Here is a 23,319-nt window from a genome sequence, read left to right as displayed (position 1 = left end):
AGATATTTTTTGATTTCTTCTTTGACCTATTGGTTGTTTAGTAGCATGTTTACTTCTCGCGTATTTGTGAATTTCCCAGTTTTCTTTTTGTAATTTATTTCTAATTTTATACCATTGTGGTTAGAAAAGATGTTTGATATGATTTCACTATTTTTAAATTTATTGTCTTGTTTTGTGGCCTAATATATAGTCTGTCCTGGAGAGCGTTCCATATACACTTGAGAAGAATTGTGTATTCCTTTATTGCATGGAATGTTCTGTATATGTCTCTTAGGTCTGTTGGTCTAACATGTTGTTTAAACCCATTGTTTCCTTACTAAGATTTTCTGTCTGGATGATCTATCCCTTGTTGAAAGTAGAGAATTGAAATCCCTTGCTTTTCTTGTATTGCTCTCTATTTCTCTTTTAAGATCTGTTAATATTTGCTTTTAGGTGTCCCTATTTGGGATGCATAAATACTTATAATTGTTATATTGTCTTGATGAATTGACCCCTTTACATTATATAATGACCTTCTTTGTGTCTTATTACATTCTTTGGCTTAAAATCTGTTTTGTCTAATATAAGTATAACTACCCCTGCTTTCTTTTTGTTTCCATTTTCATGGAATGTCTTTTTCTATCCTCTCACTTTCTATATGTGTGTGTCCTTAGAGCTGCAGTGAATTTCTTGTAGTCAGCATAGCTGGGTCTTGGTGTTTTCTGTTTTTTGTTTAACCCATTCAGCCACTATGTGTCTTTTGGTTGGGTAATTTAGTCCATTTGCATTCAAAGTAATTACTGATAGATGTGGTTTCACTATGGCTCTTCTGTTCATTGTTTTCTGTTTTGTAATTCCTTTGTTCCTTTCCTCTTCCTTTCTTCCTTTGTGAATTTGATGATTTTCTGTAGTTGGTATGCCTAAATTCCTTTATCTTTTGTGTATCTACTATAGGTTTTTTGCTTTGTAGTTACCATGAGGTTTATGTAAAACATCTTATAGTTATAACAGTCTGTTTTAAGCTGATTACAAATTAACTTCAAACACATACAAAAGCTCTACATTTGTACACTCCCTGCCATTTTATGTTTTTGGTGTCACAGTTTACATCTTTTTACATTGTGTATCCATTAACAAATTATCATAGTTATAGTTACTTTTAATACTTATGTCTTTTAATCTTCGTTCTAGAGTTATACATGAACTACCCAGCACCATTACAACATTTGACTATTCTTGAATTAAATAGTTGTGTAAAGAAAATGACCATGATTGAATGAACAGATTGGAAGTAGTGCCCCTCCCTTTGATGTTAAAAGAAAATCTGACTTCCCAGAAGCATTGGTAGGAGTACAAATTGATAAAGGGTTGAAGGGTTGAAGGCATTCAGCTTGGTAGTAACTGTAAAAATTTTCAGTGAGCACACACCTTTGACCCAGAAATCCCACTTACAGAAATTTACTTTAAAACCATATTTGTTCATGTTCTAAAGGATAAGATTAAATAGTTTATGGTATATCTATAGATAGACTTTTTAAAAAAACTTAACAAATACATATAGCATTTACTAATGTGCCCAGAACTGGTCTAAGTGTTTTGCAAATATTAGTCTTATAACAGTGCTTTGTAGTAGATTATGTTATATACACTTATATTAGTGCCATGTTATTGATAAGGAAACTGGCAGAGTTTAACTTGGCCAGAGTCACACATCTAGTAAATGAGAAAGCCTGAAGTGGAACTCAGTCTGATTCTAACATCTTACCACTGCGCAGTGCAGCGATTACAAAGAACTTGATGGACTCGGTGTTGTAATGTACGTGTATGTAAGACCTCCGAACACAGGAACAGCATAAAAAGGCAAGTGATGAGCCAATACATAGAGCAGATCCCATGCATTAAAAGAATCCGATAAGATATATGTGTGTACATACACGTGTGTGTAAACACCCAGCATTGTATCCCAAACTGTTGGAGGTGCTTTGCCTCTGAGGGGAGGAGCATTTTCATTTCTTTACTTCCATGACTGAGAATTACATATTCTTCTATTAGTTTTTGTGTTGTTTTTTTTAAGAAAAAACTCATGAAGACATTATTAAGTAGAAGAAAGAGAGTCTAAGATATCTCAATTAAGAAAAGCCTTGGCAGTCCCAGCTTTCTGGACTTGGCCCCAGCAGTGAATTTTTGCACTTAACTGAGATCTCGGGGTGTTTATAGTAAAGCCTTCTTTTCTTCATCTCCTTATGCATTCCCGTTCTCCTTTGTCTTCCCAGTGAGGCACCAGTAAACCTACCATTTCTTTTCATTACATTGAGCTGCTACACGTCTGTCTGCGTTCTGCAGTATTGTATGCTAATGAGTGAGCTTTTATTTTATGCGTTCCGATAGTAGTTTTGTGAAGGTTACTTTATTTTTAATTGTGCATATCTGTAAGAATGTGGATGTTTAGAGGGGGAAAGTCAGAGCCAAGACAGGTGGCATTCAAGCTCGATGGCACCTTGCGATGGTTCACGGGGTCATGACTTTAGTCAGCGGGCTTCATGAAAGATGTGATTCTCACGGGAAAGGTAAATAATAGTAGGTGGAAGGTTGGAAAGATCATCAGACTATTCCAGAGAAAACCAAGATAAGTTTGTTCCCTAGTGAATTTGTTAAAGATCTCATGGTGCGACTGTTTGCTGGCAGGATATGGTAAGCAGAGTTGAAAGGTTGCAATTCAGGTCAGAGGACCCCTACCCAATCATTAAATTATTTTTGGAAGTCTACTGTGATTGTGTCATTCTAGCAGATAGAATTTAAAACCTATCCTGTGAAATACACAATAGCCTTCTAGTACCCCAGTTCACAATGTGTAATGGATCAGTGTTCTCAGAAAACCTCAATGTTGTCAGGCAGTAACAGTCCGGGGCTTCCCTGGTGGCGCAGTGGTTGAGAGTCCGCCTGCCGATGCAGGGGACACGGGTTCGTGCCCCGGTCCGGGAAGATCCCACATGCCGCGGAGCGGCTGGGCCCGTGAGCCATGGCCGCTGGGCCTGCGCGTCCGGAGCCTGTGCTCCGCAACGGGAGAGGCCACAACAGTGAGAAGTCGGCGTACCGCAAAAAAAACAAAAAACAGTCTGAAATTCCTTTGAAAAATTGTCCACAAAAATGGTATATGTGGTTGCTCCTTAGCCCACTATGAAGATTTTTGGTCTTTGTGTCCCCATGACCTTGATATGCCATTTCCTAATTCTGATCTGAGGCAGACTTATTAATAGTCATCATCTCACTGCTCACCAGTAGATTGCAAGCTCCTCGAAGCCAAGGAGAATGTTTGGGTAGGCTTTGTATTTCCTTCAAGGCCTAGAACAACATACTCCACATGGTTAGATGCTCTGGGAAGATTATGAAATTGAACTGACACTAATTAAATGTGCTGTTCTCTGTGACTTCCTTTCCAGGAACGTGTTATGTAGAGACAGCAGCGTGTAAGTTTGCTGTGTATGTTAGGCATCACGGTTTCCATTTTTTTTGTTAAATAGGAACTCTCCAAGATCACCATGCCAGTCATATTTAACGAGCCTTTGAGCTTCCTGCAGCGACTCACTGAATATATGGAGCATACGTACCTCATCCACAAGGCCAGTTCATTTGCTGATCCTGTGGAAAGGATGCAGGTATGTGTCAAGCAAGCACTGGGAAAGGTCTAAGTCTTAGGAAGTCTTCTCTGCCACCTTCTCCCCTCCCCCCGCCCCAAACACATATGCACAGAATTCATGTTAAGTCCAGTGTGAGGCTAGCAAACATTATCATTACATAGTCAGCATGTTTGGAGAGTCGTCTGTGTTCCTTCCCCGCCACCCTCTAGTCAGAGTGCCACCGTAGTGGAAAGACCAACGAGAATTGCAAGAGAAGCAGAACGTGGTCCAAAACCAAACCTGGATGTTGGTGAGCTGTTTCTGAGTCCTTGTTTTAGAAGATAACATCGTGTTAGGGTAAAAATATTCAACCATTCTTTCAGACTTTCTCAGTGTTTCCAAGAAGGAATAGATATATACATACACAGATAAATATGTGTATTTATGCTTATGTGTGTATATAGATATACACATACTACTATAGGTTAAAACAAAGGACAACAAGGAATTGCACTTTTTTGTTTTCCTCTGAAGAGAAGGCATTCAGGTGATGTATATGGATTGACTAGACACAGGGAGAGTATAGTAGATACATTCTTTTCCTTCCAACAAAGCAATAGCATTCTAAATGGAGTCATTCTGTCTTTTCATTTATATAAATCAGCTTTTCCCAACCTCATTGGACTTGATACCAATTTGTTTAGTTTTTTCGCCCCATCCTAAAAGTGATGTACTTTTTAGAAATTTTAAAGGAATTAAGAGTAATTTAGGATTTGAGAGTTTTTTAAAAGTCCTTGAGAGAATCTGTAGCACAGTTGGGATGATCTTTAGGAAGTCTCAGAGTAATTTTCATTCTGAATATCCACATTTGCTTATTAGTTTGCTTATTAAGCCGTGTTAAAAATACAAAGTAATTAAACTCCTCAAAATCATTTTGTAAATTACTGTTTTCAGCAGAATTTCAGTTCCTGAAAGAATGAGGAGGCAGCAAGGCTATTTTTAACTTCTCCTAATGCTCTGTCCCACAGTGTGTAGCTGCATTTGCTGTATCTGCTGTTGCTTCTCAGTGGGAACGCACTGGAAAGCCTTTCAACCCACTTCTGGGAGAGACTTATGAATTAGTTCGGTAAGATCTTTCACACTATTCCAGGTGGATAGTTGAATCTCCATGATTTACATAGCTCTTCAAATGAAAATATGTATTTTTTGAGCATTTACCAACATTTTGTATGACTGAAGAAAGTTAACAATTTTGTTTGTGTCTATGATATTTATTATTTTAGAAATTATGTCAAAAATATGAAAACATACATAAAATGAACCATTACAAGGATTTCAGTATTCCTGATCTCATGGGATTAGTTATCATCCTTTCTCCTTATGTAGACCATAAAGCATGATAGGGGTCTTTTGGGGTTTTTTTGTTTCTTTAAAAAATTAATTAATTAATTAATTAATTAATTTTTGGCTGCATTGAGTCCTCGTTGCTGAGCACAGGCTTTCTCTAGTTGGGACGAGGAGGGGCTACTCTTCCTTGTGGTGCGCGGGCTTCTCATTGGGGTGGCTTGTCTTTGTTGCAGAGCACGGGTTCTAGGCGCGCAGGCTTCAGTAGTTGTGGCTTGCAGGCTCTAGAGCACAGGCTCAGTAGTTGTGGCGTACGGGCTTAGTTGCTCCATGGCATGTGGGATCTTCCTGGACCAGGGCTCGAACCCATGTCCCCTGCTTTGGCAGGTGGATTCTTTTTTTTTTTTTTTTTTTTTTTGCGGTACGCAGGCCTCTCACTGTCGTGGCCTCTCCCATTGCGGGGCACAGGGCTCCGGACGCGCAGGCTCAGCGGCCATGGCTCACGGGCCCAGCCGCTCCGTGGCACGTGGGATCTTTCCGGACTGGGGCACGAACCTGTGTCCCCTGCATCAGCAGGCGGACTCTCAACCACTGTGCCACCAGGGAAGCCCCGGCAGGTGGATTCTTAACCACTGCGCCACCAGGGAAGTCTCTGGGTTTTTTTAATAAGCATATAAAATATATTAGCATAAACTTACACTGTTGGCATACAGGCAATGACTGTATCTAGAGCTGCATTTCCTGCTGTAGCTTGCTTCTTTACACACAGTTAGGGAATTCATTTGGCTTTAGTTTTTCTGAATCTTTCTCTTCCCTCCACAAATTTTGATCTCATTTATTCCCTAGATGTTTGTAAAGGAGATACATTAGATTCTTCAATCTTAATATAAATGGAATGATAAGTTTTAAATTTACATGGCTAATATTCTCAATTCATGAAAATCACCCAAATTCATGTGGGTGTTCTTTATTTTAATGTGTTTAAGTAGCTAGGTTTATAATAACATTGATTTTAGTTGTTTGGGTTGCATATGTGCAATTACTCATGTGTTGTCCTTCCATCAGGATTATAACAAAGGATTGTTTACTTCGTCAAATCTATTTCCTTAATACTTTAACATTGCTTTTTCACGGAAATGACAGTAATGTATACATTCTGTGATAACAGTTTATTATATAACACTACCGTTTTTTGTTTGTTTTTTAAATCTTAAGAGATGACCTTGGTTTCAGACTCATCTCTGAGCAGGTCAGCCATCACCCACCCATTAGTGCATTTCATGCTGAAGGATTAAACAATGATTTCATCTTTCATGGCTCAATCTATCCCAAACTGAAGTTCTGGGGGAAGAGCGTAGAAGCAGAACCCAAAGGAACCATCACGTTGGAGCTCCTTGAGTGAGTCAGAATCACGCCTTTAACTCTTTTCATGTGTACCTACTCATTAGTATATACGCTTGCACACAGACTTGACCTTGCTGTTCAAAAGGTGGAGACAAAGAAACTGCTTTTCTGAAGTGTAAATTTTCTACCATCATGTAAAAGAATTTGAGAAACATGGCCATAGCCATTGTTAATCAGCCTAGGTATGTGTAAAAAGTTTAACTTGATGTTTGACTGTGGTGTTTGTTTGGATCTATTTTAAGATAAAACGGAGTTAATCACTGCATGACAGTTCTTATGAGACAAGCTTTCTATATATCATGGTAATAATATTTTGGTTAACCATCTTTTAAAGTGAATTCACTTTGAGAAATATTGAAATAACAATCACATTGGTACATCTTAGACATTAGGTTAAGTTGAAAGTTCTCTTCTTTTGCAATAGAAAAAAGGTTGCCATGAAATACCTTTCCATTTATTTGTGTCATCTTCAGTTTCTTTCATCACTGTCTTGTTTTCAATATACAGGTCTTTCACCTCCTTGTTTAAATTTATTTCTAGGTATTTTATTCTTTTTGATGCAGTTTTAAATGGAATTAATTCTGTGCTCATGGATTGAAAAAATTAATACTGTTAAAATGTCCATACTATCGACAGCGACGTACAGATTCAGTGCAATCTCTATCAAAATTCCAATGATGTTTTTCACACAAATAGACAATCCTGCAATTTTTATGGAATCACAAAAGACCCCAAATAGCCAAAGCAGTCTTGAGAAAGAAGAACAAAGCTGGGGGCATCATGCTCCCTGATTTCAAACTATATTACAAAGCTATAGTAATTAAAATATATGGTATTGGCATAAAAACAGACACATAGATCAATGGAACAGAATAGAGAGCCCAGAAATAAGTCTATGCAAATAGGGTCAGTTAATTTACGACAGAGGAGGCAAGAATATACAACAGAAGAAGGACAGTCTCTTCAATAAATGGTTTTGGGAAAATTGGACAGGCACATTCAAAAGAATGAAACTGGACCCCTCTGTCATACCATACACAAAAATTAACTCAAAATGGATTACAAACTTGAACATACGACTGAAAACTATAAAACTCCTAGAAGAAAACATAGGCGGTAGGCTCCTTAACATAGGTCTTGGCAATGATTTTTTGACTCTGACACCAAAAAGAACAAAAGCAAATATAAACAAGTGGGACTACATCATACTAAAAAGCTTCTGCACAGTAAAGGAAACCATCAACAAAATGAAAAGGCAACCTACTGAATAGGAGAAAATATTTGCAAATCATGTATCTGATAATGGGCTAACATCCAAAATATATGAAGAATGCATACCACTCAATAGCAAGAAAAAAAAATCCAATTAAAAAGTAGGCAGAAGATCTGAATAGACATTTTTCAAAGAAGACATACAGATAGTCAACAGGTAAATGAAAAGATGCTCTACATCATTAACCATCAAGGAAATGCAAGTCAAACCACAATGAGGTATCACCTCCCACCTGTGAGAAAGGCTAGTATCAAAAAGACTAGAAATAAATGTTGGTGAGGATGTGGAGGAAAGGGAACCCTTGTGCAGTGTTGGTGGATGTAAATTGGTGCAGCCGCTATGGAAAACAGTTTGGAGGTTCCTCAAAAAATTCAAAGTAGAGCTACTGTGATCCAGCAATTCCACTTTTGAGTATTTATCCATAGAAAACAAAAACACTAACTCAAAAAGATATCTGCACCCCCATGTCATTGCAGCATTATTATACATATTATACATATTCCATACAACAGCCAAGATATGGAAACAACTCAAGTGTCCATCGTTGGATGAATGGACAAAGAAATTGTGGCATACACACACACACACACACACACACACACACACACACACACACACACACACACACACACACACACACACACACACACACACACACACACACACACACACACACACACATTAGCCATAAAAAAGAATGAAATTTTGCCACTTGCAACAACATGGATGGACCTCAAGGACATTATGCTAAGCGAAATAAGTCAGAGAAAGTCTAGTACTCTATGATTTCCTTGTGTGAGAGAGAAAGATAAGAGAAAGAAAAAACAATAAACAGACTCTAATCCCAAGGTGACTGAGATATTGAAATCTGTATCAAAGACTTTAAAGCAGCTCTTATAACTATGCTCCATGACATAAAGATGAACTCTTAAAATGAATAGAAAGACATTGGAGCAAAGAAATGAAAGTATTTCTGGAAATTTTAGTACTGAAAAAATACAATAACAAAAATAATAACTGGATAGGCTCGATAGCAGAATGAAGATAATAAAATATGTTCTCGATCCACATGCTGAAAACTATAAAACACTGATTCCAGTTATCAAAGACTATGAGTAATGGAGGGTCATACTATGTCTCACCATACTTGGAATCCTTAATATAATTCAGATGTTAGTTTTCCCATAATTGATCTATAAGCAATCTATATTAACACAATCTAAATTTAAAAGTCCCAGGATGATTTTCGATACATAAAGAGAAGTTGATCCTAAAATTTATATGGAAGGGCAAATGAAACGCTACAGCCAAAACAGTTTTGAAAAGGAAGAACAGAATTGATGGACTCCCACTTCCTAATTTTAAGACTTAACAGTAAAGCTGTTATAATCAAGACAGTGTTGTATTGACAAAAGGATAGACACATACATCAAGGGAACAGAGAACAGAGTCCAAAAACTGACCCACAGAAACATGGTCAATTGATTTTTGACAAAGGTAAAAACCCAATTCAGTGAAGAAGGATAGTCCTCTCCACAAATGGTGTGGGAACAGTTGGAAGTACGTATGTTAAAAAAATGAACCTCAACTTACATCTCACAGCTTAAACAAAAATGAACTCAAAATAGACCATAGGCTAAAATCTAATATACAATTATAAGCTTTTGGAAGAAAACAGGAGAAAACCTTTATGACCTTGGATTAGGCAATGACATCTTATGGATATAATACCAAGGCACAGTCTAGAAAAGACAAAATTGATTAGGTTTTATCAAAATGAAAAACTCTTGCTCAATGACAAACACTCTTCAGAGAATGGAGAGGAGCCATAGATGGATAAACATTATTTGCAAATCATTTATCAACAAAGGACTTGTATCTAGAATGTGTAAAGAATTCTCAAAACAATAAGAAAACAAACAACCCAATAAGAAATTGGGCAAAAGATGTGAACAGACACTTCACCAAAGAGATATATGGATGACAAATGAGCACACAAAAACATGCTCAACAGCATTAGTCATTAAAGAAATACATAATCATAGTGAGATACCACTACACACCTGTTAGAATGTTCAAAATCAAAATAATTTTTAGAACTGACAGTACCAAGTGTTGGCAAGGATGTAGAGCAACCAGAAATCTCATATATTGCTGGGGGGAATCTAAAATGGCAGAGCCACTCTGGAGAACAGAGTTAACCCTATGTTAACCAGATAACATAGGGTTACAGAGTTAATCCTGTGTTAACCAGATGAATCAGCAGTCCACTCCTAGGTGTTTACTCTGGAGAAATAAAGACTTAACATTTTCACAAAGACCTGTGCCCAAATGTTTATAGTACTATTAATTGTAATCACCAAGCAACCCAGCATGCTTCAGTAAGTAAATGGTTAAACTGTGATACATCCATACAGTAGAATACTACTCAGAAATAAGAGAGAGCAAATTATTGATAAGTAGAATTTAAAATGGATTATACAAATGAAGAAACTAATTTTGAAAGGTTACATGGTGTATTATCCCACCTATATGACATTCTGGAGAAGGCAAAACTATTGCAATGGAGAGCAAATGAGTTGTTTAGGGTCTATGGTTGGGGGAGGGTTTGACCATAGAGGGGCAGCATGAGCGAATTTGTGTATGGTGTGATGGAATTGTTCTATATTGTGATTATAGTTGTAGTTACAAAGATCTACACATGCACTAAAACTCACAGAACTAGATACACCAAGAAAAGTGAATTTTACTGTTTGTAAATTAAAAATAAATTTAGACATAAATGTACGAAGATGTAAAACGAATGTTTTCAAAAGCAAAGGATGTGTAAAATTGGAGCTTATTCACATACACAAGTTTTTCCCTTTGGTGAACTAGAAAGTACTAAATAGACTGTTTTCTACTTCTAATTTAATTTTGTTTATTATGTTTTCACCAGACTTTTGAATGCTTAAGATGATTATGTACATAGTTTAATTTGGAGTTTGGTAGAAAGATAGAATTCTTTTCTTAAGCTTTTGTATCCTTTTAAGAAACAATAAGAGGAGTCAGATGATACCTATTTTACTGTGATTAACACCAGCAGAGGTTTTACGGTCTTAGAGTTTAGTCATCTCTAGCAGTCTGATGTGTTGTCCTGAGTAATAGCATTTGAGGCAAATGCACTTTTTAAACAGAGTAACACTTCTCACTTATTTTTCTGGGCTTTGGTTTTCTTTTTGCTCTCCAGACACAATGAAGCATATACGTGGACAAATCCTACCTGCTGTGTACATAACATCATTGTGGGGAAACTCTGGATTGAGCAGTACGGCAACGTGGAGATCACAAACCACAAGTGAGATGCTTCGTCCTCCTCCCCTGTCCCTTCAGTTGTCATCAGAGGGTGCCAGTAGTCTTTTTACAAACGTTCTAGTACAGCCTGATGATGATTTAAGAACCAGGCAGTATAGCTCTGGAGTAAATAAAGCCCATCTATTTAATGAACAGATCTTATGTTAAAGTTTCTGATTAGGGGAGACTGGTGAACTCAGAGCTTCTGCAGCCTTGGGGAATGTTCATTCCCGCCTCCTTCAGCTCATTTTGCTGATCCTGATTAGTTTGCATTGTTCACGTGGGGATGGGTGGCAGGAGAAACACGAAAGTTGAAAAGAGTTGGGTTCAAATCCTACTCTGTGACCTTAGGCCAGTGTCCGAGTTAGCTCGGGCTGTTGTAACAGAGCACCATGGGCCGAGTGGCTTCAACAGCAGACGTTTATTTCTCATGGTTCTGGAGGCTGGGAAGTCCCGGGTCAGGGTGCTGGCAGATTTAATGCTAGGTGAAGGCCCTCTTTCTGGTTTGAAGTTGGCCATTTTCTCAAATCGTTGTATGGCAGAGGGAAGGATCGTCTCCCCGTATCTCTTCTTAGAAGAACATTGATCCCATTCATGAGGGTTCCACCCTTATGACCTAATTACCCCTAAATACCCTCGCGTGGGCGACTAGGGCTTCACTACATGAATTTGGTGGGCAAACATTCATTCCATAACAACAAGTCTCTTATTTTTTATGAACCTGGCTTTACATTTTCTCCGTGGTGGGTCCAGTACTGATTATGGGTTAATTATGATGCTCTCTGTGTGGAGCCTGGCATGCATTAGGAAGTCAGTAAGCAGCAGCTGCTATGAGAAAGGTTTTCACAGTCACTGTTCTCTCCAGCGGCTTCTGTGTTGAACGGTAACCTGAGCTCACTATCTCCTTTACAGGACTGCGGACAAATGTGTGTTGAATTTTAAGCCATGCGGCCTTTTTGGTAAGGAGTTACACAAAGTTGAAGGCTACATTCAAGATAAAAGGTAAAGTTTCCATTTTAAATGCTGACTGGTATAGGTGTCGTTCACTAAATAAAGTGTTATTAAAATCTGCCATTATCTAGGAAACAAGCATTTCAGTAAATTGAAAAACTCTTTCTTCTGCAAGGAAATATTTATTTCTTTAAAGAATCTAATTTGTAAGCATCTTTATAGTAATATTCAGTTACAGCAAAACGCTGGTTTAATTGCTGGCTAAACATCGGTTTCTCTTGACAGCAAAAAGAAGCTCTGTGCCCTCTATGGGAAGTGGACAGAATGTTTGTACAGTGTTGACCCTGCCACATTTGATGCTTACAGAAAAAATGATAAGAAAAACACCGAAGAGAAGAAGAACAGCAAACAGGTGAACGTCCCGGAAGGTGGCATCGAAGAAATCACGGGACTCTTTAAGTTTGTACTAATCCTTTTGGAGGTGGCCTGTTAGCGGGTCACAGTGTGACCTCTTATGCTTGGTGCTAATGCATGTAATGTTTCTCCTTGAACCTTCTTAATGAACCAGTTATCCGCCTTGGTAGCGAATGTTTGACATAATCTCCCGTGGAGTACGGGTGTGCGCCATGCAGTTATACACGCGGCATAGAACTCAACGTTACTTTGGAAAGTTGGAGTTCATCTTAGTGAGACCAGTGTCCTTGTCCTCCTTTCTGTTTATGTGCATTAGCAGTTGAGATCATTTGAATATTTGAAATTTCACCCAGAATGATCACATACGTTTTCATGCTTGCAGCAGTTGTGTTGCCCTTTTGTATCCGAGATCCCTGAAGCTGAGAGCATCGCAGTTAAGGGATTCATTCCTGGACGGCTGTCCTCGTCTTACTAAGCGTTCTCCTAACGGGACAGTTTAACGTTAGACTCTCCCCGTGTGAGGCCACAGGTTTTCGTCACAGGGCCCCGGGAGGCTGGACCGCTCAGCAGACTGAGTTAAAGAGAGCTTGCACCTATTTGGACAGGAAGCGTCGGAGGACTGATGCCTTTCCAGTGACGGACATCACGATTCAGAGCACGAGCTCTGCTTAGAATCCCGCTTCTCCCACTTCTGAGTGGTTCAGTCTCGGGCAGATTCCCACCCTCTCTCCGCCTCAGCACCTTCATTTATAAAATGGGTACAGCAAGAGCACCCACATGTCAGATGAGTTGACGGAGGTCAGGGGTTCCTGGTGAGGACAGCTCAGGCCCCCCGTCTGCTCTGAGCATCACACCGGCCACCGAAGCACCGTCTCAGAGCTTCCGGCTCCCCTCGCCCCCCCGTGTCGAGCTCTCTGGGGCCCTTCAGGTGACTCTTACACATGTAAGAGTTTAGGAAGCCCCTAACCTTCCTCAAAAACAGAAGGTGTATGTCTGAGTGGCTTTCTTTGTAAGCCGGTTACCGGGGTCCCGGGGACAGAGCAGCTGGTGCAGTTGACGGCAGTGGCATTTCCCTGGCTGGGCCCTTCTCCCCTCCCTCTGCCTCCATCTCTGGGCACAGTCCACTTTCCTCCTCCACCTGGGTCTCCACTGCTTCTCCTTCCTTCCGGGGGTTGCACTGACGCTTCTCTGCAGTGACCCCAAGACTGACGGGGCTGGAGAAGGAGTGCTCCAGGACCAGGCCCCAACCCGAACTCCTGGGCAGTGGCCCAGCCAACACAAGGCAGCTTGGCGAAGACATGGCCTCTTCCTCCTTTTACAGAGGTGGGAGGTGGCAGAGGAGGGCCTTGGCGAAATTCCAGAAAATCCCCCTCATGTCCCGAAAATCCCTGGTCAATCTTTGTAGAAAAACGGCCTTGCCCCTTGGAGAGAGAAGTCAGCCTCATGCTCACCCTGTGTCTACTCTTGCCTCCCGTGGGCATCGGCCACCGTGGATTTCTGATGTTCCCGAGCGTATTTAAATGCCTTGGGGGAGCTTGTCACCAGTGTTGTCCCTTCCCTGCTGCTGTTTTTAAAGTTGCATATCTCAGCCAGTAGTTCTAGATTTGCTAACTGTGACATTGGGAATATGACTTAGCCTTCCAAAGGCTTAAATTCTTTATATATAAAATTTTATGGGTGGGCTTCCCTGGTGGCACAGTGGTTAAGAATCCGCCTGCCAATGCAGGGGACACGAACCCTGGTCTGGGAAGATCCCACATGCCGCAGAACAACTAAGCCTGTGCACCACAACTACTGAGCCTGCGCTCTAGAGCCCGCGAGCCACAACTACTGAGCCCACGAGCCACAACAACTGAAGCCTGCGCATCTAGAGCCCGTGCTCTGCAACAAGAGAAGCCACCACAATGAGAAGCCCGCGCACCGCAACAAAGAGTAGCAGCCCCTGCTCGCCGCAACTAGAGAAAGCCCGCGTGCAGCAATGAAGACCCAACACAGCCAGAAATAAATAAATTAAAAATATTTTTTAAAAAAAATTATTAAAAAAAACTTTATGAGTTTATTACATAAGGACTAAATATACAGAGAGCTGCTAGCAGCTCTGCCAGGTTGGGTGTGGGGGGGGGCGTGCAACCAGAGGAAATGTTAGTTTCTTTTTTAGCCTTACATCTTTTTGATTGATTGATTGATTGATTGACTATAAATTTATTTATTTATTTTTGGCTGTGTTGGGTCTTCGTTGCTGTGTGTGGGCTCCTCATTGTGGTGGCTTCTCTTGTTGTGTAGTATCAGCTTCAGTAGTTGTGGCACTCGGGCTCAGTAGTTGTCGCTCGCAGGCTTTAGAACGCAGGCTCAGTAGTTGTGGTGCACGGGCTTAGTTGCTCCGCGGCATGTGGGATCTTCCCGGACCAGGGCTCAAACCCGTGTCCCCTGCATTGGCAGGCGGATTCTTAACCACTGAGCCACCAGGGAAGCCCCTAGCCTTACATTGTTTTAAATCCTCTTTTTATAGAATGCTTTCAGGATCCCTACTGGTTTGTGTTGTTGATAAATTTAGTTAAATGCTCCAAGAATTTAATCTTTTCTTGCTCTCATAATGTTCTAGTCAATACTTAAGTGAGTTATTTTGGCTTTAAAAAAAAACTTTAAAAATATTACAACATGATAGTAAAGGCATGATGATGGTGATGCTAGTGGCTTGAATGCACAGAACCCTAAATGAGACCACACATAAGGCTCACGAGGCTCGCAGCGCTTACTCACTAGGCCTGCATTTGTTGGCTCCCTGGCCTGTGTTGAAAGGTGAGGATGTGAGAACGAGAAAGTCATGGTGCCCCGGCCCTCGTACAGTTACATCCTAATGCTGTGCAGTCAGCGGTGTTTATTTTACAGTTTGTAAGTATATTCTTTTGAAAACATTTGTTTTGTTCATCTGTTGGTTCTCCTAGATGAGCGCTTCTGAGGAGTCAGACGAAATGCCAATGCCAGATTCCGAGAGCGTGTTTGTCATTCCTGGGAGCGTTCTCCTGTGGCGAATAGCCCCGCGGCCTCCCAATTCAACCCAGGTGAGGCTGGGCGTGCTGAGTGCGGCCTCCTGTTTACTGGGCTCTGACGGTGCTTTTCCCCTGGCCCAGGCGGGACCAGGAGGAGGCGGGTGGTCATCAAAAGCTCCTAAGTCGTCCCTCTGTGGCTTCTAACCCGGGACGGGGCATTCGTGCCACCCAGGCCTCCTGGTGTCTGGCTGGCCAGGACGCCTTGGCGTGAGGCTTTGGGGGGCTTCCTTAACAATTACTGAGGGGCAAGACTGACTGTCGTTAAATGCAAGGTGGTGCAGCCAGATCTAGCAAGTAAGGATTTAAGTGAAGAACAGAGAATGTTGGGTTTGCTTGTATCTCTCCTTCGAGGTGATGGTGGTGGAAGATATTCATGCTGGGAGGCCTGCTGGGGGGCTTTCTTTGAGACAGATGCCCACAGGTGGCGCAGACTTGGGTGAAAACACTGAGATGTGTGGTCTGAGAAAGGCCGTTGTCACCACAGAACAGGGGGTCATGATCAACTGTTTCTGCCTTCAGGGTTTCATTCTGCGTTATGCCCCGGTATATGTTAATTTGAACATTTTCTTCTTTTCAGATGTATAATTTTACTAGCTTTGCAATGGTTTTGAATGAAGTAGACAAGGAAATGGAGGGTGTGATTCCTAAGACAGACTGCAGGCTACGTCCTGACATCAGAGCCATGGAAAATGGGGAAATAGGTAACCAGCACCTGATGGCGGCACCAGTGAAGATTGATTTCTTTGAGGAGGGTGATTTGTTTTACTCCTGGTTACTGTCAGCACTTTACTATGTTAGCACAACCATCTTTAGTCTCTCTTAGAGACTTTTTTTTAAAGTATTTATTTATTTATTTGGTTGCTCCGGGTCTTGGTTGCAGCACGTGGGCTCCTTAGTTGCGGCAGGTGGGATGTAGTTCCCCGACCAGGGGTGGAACCCGGGCCCCTTGCGTTGAGAGGGTGAAGGCTTAACCACTGCGCCACCAGGGAAGTCTCTAGAGATTTTTTTTTTTTAATTAAAATTCAATTTAAATTCAGAAACTTTGGTTTAAAATTTGGGAATCTGAGGTGGACCTCAGCAGCTCATATTTCATTGTCTCAGTGATACTCCCTAATTTAATGTAATACATACGGCCAGAGGCATATCTAACATATCAGAGGAGAATTTGGGACAATAATATCCCATTTATCAACTTTTAACTACACTCTGACTAGTTATTTCACTACATATTTCAGAATTGAAATAGCACCTTGTGAGCCTCAAAGAAGTGCTTGGCCTTGGTTAATTCTGACATTTTATTTTGTGCTGTTAAATTTCTTCTTATTCAGTGGTTCTCAAAATGGGGGCAGTTTTTCCTCCAGGGGACGTGTGGCCGAGTCTAGAGACTTTGGCTGAAACATCTGGGGAACTGCTGCTGGCATCTAGTGGGTGGGGGCCTGGGTGCTGCTAACGTCCTGCCGTGCCCAGGACAGCCCCCTACGAAGAATCATGGGGTGCAGCGTGTCAGCAGGGCTGAGGCTGAGAAACCTGCTCTAACTAAACGCTGACCCTCCCTGTGAATTATCCGTGAGACAGTGCGACAGCGCTTTGGAAAACGGTTTGAATTTCTTATGAACGGAATCTAGAGGAGCTCTGTGAGGTCTCACTAAGAATTTAGAAAATTTTCACGTGTATTCAGCTTTTCCACCCAAGTTTTCACTGAAGCATTTTAACATGATTTTTTTTTTGGCCTTAAGAGTAAGCCGGCGCCTTGGGTAAATGAAGAGGTGGTTAAGGGCAAAAGCTGTAGGAGAGGACTGGGTGTTGAGTGCGATCCTGGGGATATGTTAAGATTTTGACAGGATAAATTTCGTGGTGTTCATGTTCTGATAAGATGGAGATGTGCTGATACCTGACTTCGTAAAGTGATGGTGCTGAGTGCTGTGTCGGGCAGTCTCTACGTGTAGAGTAACTGTTTTCACTGCTGTGCTGATTCTAGATCAAGCTAGTGAAGAAAAAAAGCGACTTGAGGAGAAACAAAGAGCGGCCCGCAAGAACAGGTCCAAGTTGGAGGAGGACTGGAAGACGAGGTGCGATGAGGAGCTTGGGGTGGGGGGGGGCGGGGTTGGGGGGGCTGGCAGACGGGGGACTGCAGAGCCTGGCTCACTGTGCCCTGTGAGTTGTCAAGTATTTTCTACTGGCTAAGTTCAAGCTGAAAGGGCCGCATGTGTGCAATGAAAAAGGACTGTTTGGAAGGTAAGGTTAAAATGTTCCTACACAATTACCACAGGTAAGTGTCAGTTACGCAAACTATCTTTCCTTCTTATCCAGCAGAACACTGTCCCTTCTATTTTTAAGAGGGAAGGCAGAGTTACAGATTTTGGCATGAAATAGGTTCAGAGCCATTTGCTTATATATGAGTAAATTACAGGGCCATTAGCTTATTACATATATCATGTATCACGGATATTTAGACAATGCCTTTACTCTTCCAAACACAAGGGACTTGACATGTCCTGGAAATACGATTTGTTAAAGTGACATCTTGGATTCCATTCAGCAACAGAAACTGGGCAATAAAATTTGCGGGTTTTGAAAGTTTGTTCTTTTTAAGAATCAGGAGTTCCTTAGTCACTTGTATTGAGTAATAGAATCTCTTGTAAATAGGAATAGAATAAAAACATTTTCTACATTTATATTATGTAATAGAAACTGTTGTCCCATTATTCAAAGTTATTAAATAAATTTCAGAGCCAATATGGGCATAATTTCACAAGCAGTTTAGTAGATATTTTTTGGTAGCCCTTTTGCGTCTTACACAGTTATTAGAACTAGAAATGACCTTAGATAGCATCTAGTCCAGTGGTTTTTGGACTTTTTTGTTAGCATCAAAATCTTTTTTGCCAACGAACACGTAAAGAATCTACAAATACAGAACACATGGCCACCAGGCTGCTTTGGTGGGAGCTGAGCGGTAGGGCTCGCCTTCTCCCACCCACACACACGCAGGATCTGGGAAACCACTGGAAAGCCATTAGTCTGGAAGTCCCCTCGGTGTATGTGAAGAAACCAAATGCTGGTGTATTTCATTTAAGAGACTCGCTCAAGGACAAGTATGCCGCAGACCATGATTAGAAAGAACCACAAAAGCCAAAAGCACATTGCTTTCCTGCAATCCCTTCTGAAAAGATTTGATAGAGTTTAATCATTGTTTCTAGCCTCTTCTGCGGAAAACCCACTTTGTACTGTATTTCTAATTTGTTTTGTTTTGTTGGCCACAGTGCACAGCTTGCGGGATTTTAGTTCCCCAACCAGGGAATTGAATCCCGGGCCCACGGCAGTGAGAGCCCCAAGTCCTAACCACTGGACCACCAGGGGATTCCCTATTTCTGATTATTAACTCCTTTATTTTTCTGGCCACATTTTCAAGTGTGCAAAGTAAGAGAAAAGTATTACTGTCAGGTAAAGTCCTACGTGCAGAAAGTAAGGAGCTTTAGACAGCTCTGTGTTAGCCTGAAAATAAAAACCAGAAGCTACGTTTGTGAGCTCCACTTCGGAGCCTTGCACGTGCTCGCTTCCACTGCTGTCTCTGAGCACCCGTAGTTCTTATACGAATCTACAGACCTTAAAAATGACCCTACTGACCCTTGGTCCAAATGAATATGTGCTTGGAGTCTTTTTCCAGTAGTGTGAGAGGTGGCGTTCACTGACTGGGTCTACTCCTGGCTGATCACGTGCTTTTTGAACAGCGTGGTTCCATTTGTGTCGGGGCGGGGATGGGGCAGTTTGTAAAGGAGCATGTTCTGCCAGGTAGAGCTGAAACCAGCCCTCAGAAATCAAACCCAGAACCTTATTGTGTAACCTGTCCCCAGTTCTTCCACACTAAAAGCTGGCTTTCCTGTTGACACCAGTTTCACTCATTTGAAAAGAGTTCCAGCTTTGGGATTTTTCAGGCTTTAAACTGTGGTTCCTGCATATGGAAATGGCTGCTTGTGATCCTGCCCTGTTTTCCTAGAGGAGCCCAGAGACCTTAATAAGTGGGGTTATGTGGGGAGAAAGTGGGGGGACTGGCGATAGACACAGGATTTGAAGAGAAGGTGGGTGGTGAGGCCAAAAAAATTTGATGACGTCATCTCTTCCCCCAGTGCAAGCATCGTGCAGAATTAATATTTTATCTAATGTTATTTTACTAATACAGATCCATGGACTCTGTAGACTCAGAAACATTGACTAAAGGGTAACAAAGAACAAAGACATCTCCTCACCCCCCTCCCTCCTTTTCTTTTGCCTCTGCTTGCCTAAAATGTTTAATAAGACTTTGAAAAGACAGCATGGACTTTTTTGTATGTGGAGGGGGGTACACTGATGGCAGCAGAGTTTTCCAGACGTGAGTGCTGGAAATTAAGAGACTAGATGTTGAGAGAAACTCTAATCCCTAGTATCAGACCTTCAGATCCGAGGTGCTCATCTTTCATGCCATGTTGCAACTCTCTCCAAGAAGTGCTCCCCGAAGGGAGGCCTTGCAGACATGGCCTTTAGAGCACTTGGCTTGTGTGTGAACAAAAATACATTCTTTGCTATTGAATCTACTGTTCTGCACAGTCTCTTGGCACTTGACTTTCCAGTTGTCCACTTTGTATGGAAGAAATCCTGTGGCACAGGCCTGAGGCTTGGTTAATTTTTAGAATTTTTTTTGGTTACCTTGATTTTGATTTGCCTGATTTTCTGAAGTGCTTGATTTTACTAAGCCTGACTACAAAAGTGCTTTTACTACGTGGACTTTTGAGACCAAAAGGAGTAAAATTATATACTTCATATTAGACAAAAATTCTGTGACTTTGATCAAACAGTGGTTCCTTAAAGTATTTCCAGCTTGGTTACCAAAGTCTGAAACACACATATCTTGATCATTTAAAGTAGACTTCTAATTTTTCTAATTAGGGAAAAGTCCCCAAAGCAAAATAATATATGTAATATTCTAGAAAATCTGGCCTAGTGGGCATTTACTATATCAGTCTTCAAGGAATTAGCCTCATCTGAAGCATTTTTTGTGTCTTAGGGTTTTTAGGGCTGCTGCAGTGATTAATAGGACCACTTGGGACTTACCAAACAAATCTAAGCTCACTCTAATTGTTAAATATTTTTAGAGGCAATTTATTTGGAAAGAATGACAAAGACATACGAAACTGTTTTCATAAATATTACTGAAAACTAAATCATATTAGAAAATGTTATACAAATTGAAATTTGAACCTTTTGAACAAGTAATTTTTCATTTCCATTACCCAGAGAAAGCTGGGAATGTGGAAAATGGATGACTTGTTATTTATTTATTTTTTTATTTTTATGAATTTATTTTTGTCTGTGTTGGGTCTTTTTTGCTGCGTGCAGACTTTTCTCTAGTTTCGGCGAGCAGGGCCTACTCTTCGTTGCAGTGCGCGGGCTTCTCATTGTGGTGGCTTCTCTTGTTGCGGAGCATGGGCTCTAGGGCGTGTGGGTTTCAGTAGTTGTGGCGTGTGGGCTTCAGTCGTTGTGGCATGTGGGCTTCAGTAGTTGTGGCTCGTGGGCTCTAGAGTGCAGGCTCAGTAGTTGTGGCACACAGGCTTAGTTGCTCCGTGGCATGTAGGATCTTCCTGGACCAGGGCTCGAACCCGTGTCCCCTGCATTGGCAGGCGGTTTCTTAACCACACTGCACGACCAGGGAAGCCCCATGACTTGTTTTTTAAAGGGCAAGAAAATTAGGGTGGCTCTTTCTAGAATTTGAAAAATGTTAAAATCTAGATGCAGCCTATGAATCTCTTGTTAGTATGGAGAAAATGAAGACCCAGGAAGATCTGGATCAGATTAATTTCAGTGGATTATGGGTAACAGTATATTTGACAAATCATGGTCTTTAACAACTTTGATATCAGTGACTAGCTTGGGCAAGTTATTTAACTCCTCTGACATTGAGCTCCTCCTTTGTAAAATGAAACTAAGAGTTTGGTGGTGGGGTGGCATTTACTCTGAATCAGGCACCTTCGTATTACTGTAGGTAAGTGGTAAAAGTTAATTTCCATATTCTAATGCCTTATTCCCCATTGCTTAATAGAATGCTTTTAAGGAATGGGCCTAGGTGAACAATTAGACAAGTACTGTTGCTGAATGCTGTGGAAAATCCTTAAACCTTTTGGGTGGTCTCATTACATATTTCGGAAAATTATTCTATATATGTGCTCTCTAAAAGCACTTTGAAGTCTCTTCGGAAATCCCTGACTCACAGGACAAAGTGAATCGCTGCAGTAGGGGAGTCTGCAAGCTAGTGAAGCCGCAGGGACCCTGTGATCGGGAAGAGTTTCCCCCATAACTGTTGTCTTTCCTCTTTAAACAGGTGGTTCCATCAAGGCCCTAATCCCTACAGCGGAGCCCAGGACTGGCTTTACTCGGGCAGCTACTGGGACAGAAACTACTTCAATTTGCCTGACATTTATTAAAACATAGACAAGTTGGGGCATTTGGCTAATCTACAGATAAGACTTAAACCTGTGTTTTAAAATTTTCTTCTTTGATTTCTACTCATCTTTTGAAAAGAGAAAAAATCCTCTCATGATAACTTGCATTTCACCCAACAAAAGTAGGGCATAAGGTGGATACTGGTGATGAAAGTCTTTGGAAGAATGGGTAATTTTGCTATCCCAACACGCTTATTTGGAATACTGTTTTATCTAGAGGTATGGGAAACTGTTGGAGAATATGCTTTTTGATGGTTGCTGTTGCCGTATTCACTGAAGGTTTATACCTAAATGTAACTTTAGCTTTATGGAATTATATAGTAACCCAAATCAAGTTATTTTGAATATTTTTAGGCTGTCATGCTTGAATGTTTTAGATTTAACTTCGAAATGTGTAGAATTCTCCTATATGATGTTTATATGCTCAGATATAGAGGTTACGCCACCTTGTAGAGACTGCGTTGAGAAGACGGCTTTTCTTCTTACTAATCCTCTCAATTTTACCCCTTCCCGCCTCTCAAAAGAAAAACAATGCCTGAGTGTTCAGAAGAGAGATTTCTGATTTGAAAATTCTAAACTGGAAAAGGTATTTCGTTTGCTTATTTTAGTGCTCTGATTTTACTTTTACAATGTTCTAATGTCGTTAGAATTAAAATGTTTGAGTTGTACATGTTTGAATTGAAAATAGGTATAAAACCTAGCAATTCACAAAAATACCCCAGAAATATAGATTTTAGTCACCATCATTACATAATGAGAAACCTTTTTAAATGCTTCAACTCCCAGTGGCAAATGCCACCAGAGAAATTCAGTTGTACTCATGTATTACAAGTATCAGACTATATAAAAGGAGGTCTTGTGCATTTCAAGTTTGCAAGGCACCTGTGTACTTAAGATACGTATGGAGACCTACTTGTACAGTAGCTTTGCCCCTTTAATTGGGGTACATTAATCTTACAGTATTTATCTACCCAACCCCAGACTGAGATATTGCTCCAGGGGGCCTTAGGTAGCTGCCAGTAAGTTATTTTAATGGCTGTCTTGAAGTTAACAAGTGTTATAATGAAATAATCTACCTGATGCTAAATAAAGGCTTTAGAATGTTCAAAACAGTGTGGTCTCTTTTAAACTTTGAAATATTCTAATGCTGCACTTAATAGGATGCCAAATTGTCAGGTGTTCTTACACGAAAGTAAGTCCTTGTGCTGCCACGGTCCCCAGGGCCAGAGCTCACCCCCGGGCTCACGTGCTAAGTAGGCAGTTAGCACTCACTGTTCTCTGGGTAAATACAGTATTTATTAGAGCAAGGTGCCACTGTCTTCACTTGGTGTGAATGCCAAATACAGAATTATTAAGTGGAATACCTTGGTAGAAAATTGCTAGAGTGGAAAGTTGTTTTTTTTTTTACAATGTATATGAGCATTGGAAAATGCTATTGTGTCATATCACAAGTCTGAAAATATTTAGGACCTGTTGTGTTTAGA

The 23,319-nt window shown here is 40.8% G+C and overlaps 1 protein-coding gene across 2 annotated transcripts in view; it reads left to right on the top strand.

The window, feature by feature from the left end:
* Positions 1–21,846, top strand: part of OSBPL1A (oxysterol binding protein like 1A) — a 200,531-nt gene extending 178,685 nt beyond the window's left edge. For both annotated transcript variants that reach the window (XM_082667364.1, XM_082667365.1), the window contains 10 exons: positions 3,501–3,635; positions 4,625–4,722; positions 6,156–6,338; positions 10,847–10,954; positions 11,863–11,952; positions 12,187–12,313; positions 15,261–15,377; positions 15,943–16,066; positions 17,344–17,434; positions 21,715–21,846. In XM_082667364.1, the coding sequence (XP_082523490.1) occupies positions 3,501–3,635; positions 4,625–4,722; positions 6,156–6,338; positions 10,847–10,954; positions 11,863–11,952; positions 12,187–12,313; positions 15,261–15,377; positions 15,943–16,066; positions 17,344–17,434; positions 21,715–21,817 (1,176 nt within the window). In that variant the 3' untranslated portion in view covers positions 21,818–21,846. The remainder of the gene's footprint in view (positions 1–3,500; positions 3,636–4,624; positions 4,723–6,155; positions 6,339–10,846; positions 10,955–11,862; positions 11,953–12,186; positions 12,314–15,260; positions 15,378–15,942; positions 16,067–17,343; positions 17,435–21,714) is intronic.
* The last annotated feature ends 1,473 nt before the right edge of the window (positions 21,847–23,319 follow it).

Source organism: Grampus griseus (assembly GCF_964374135.1).
Source record: "Grampus griseus genome assembly, chromosome: 12".
NCBI classification, from domain to species: domain Eukaryota; kingdom Metazoa; phylum Chordata; class Mammalia; order Artiodactyla; family Delphinidae; genus Grampus; species Grampus griseus.
Note: the sequence above shows the minus strand (reverse complement) of the source record. Positions and strands in the feature narration are given on the sequence as shown.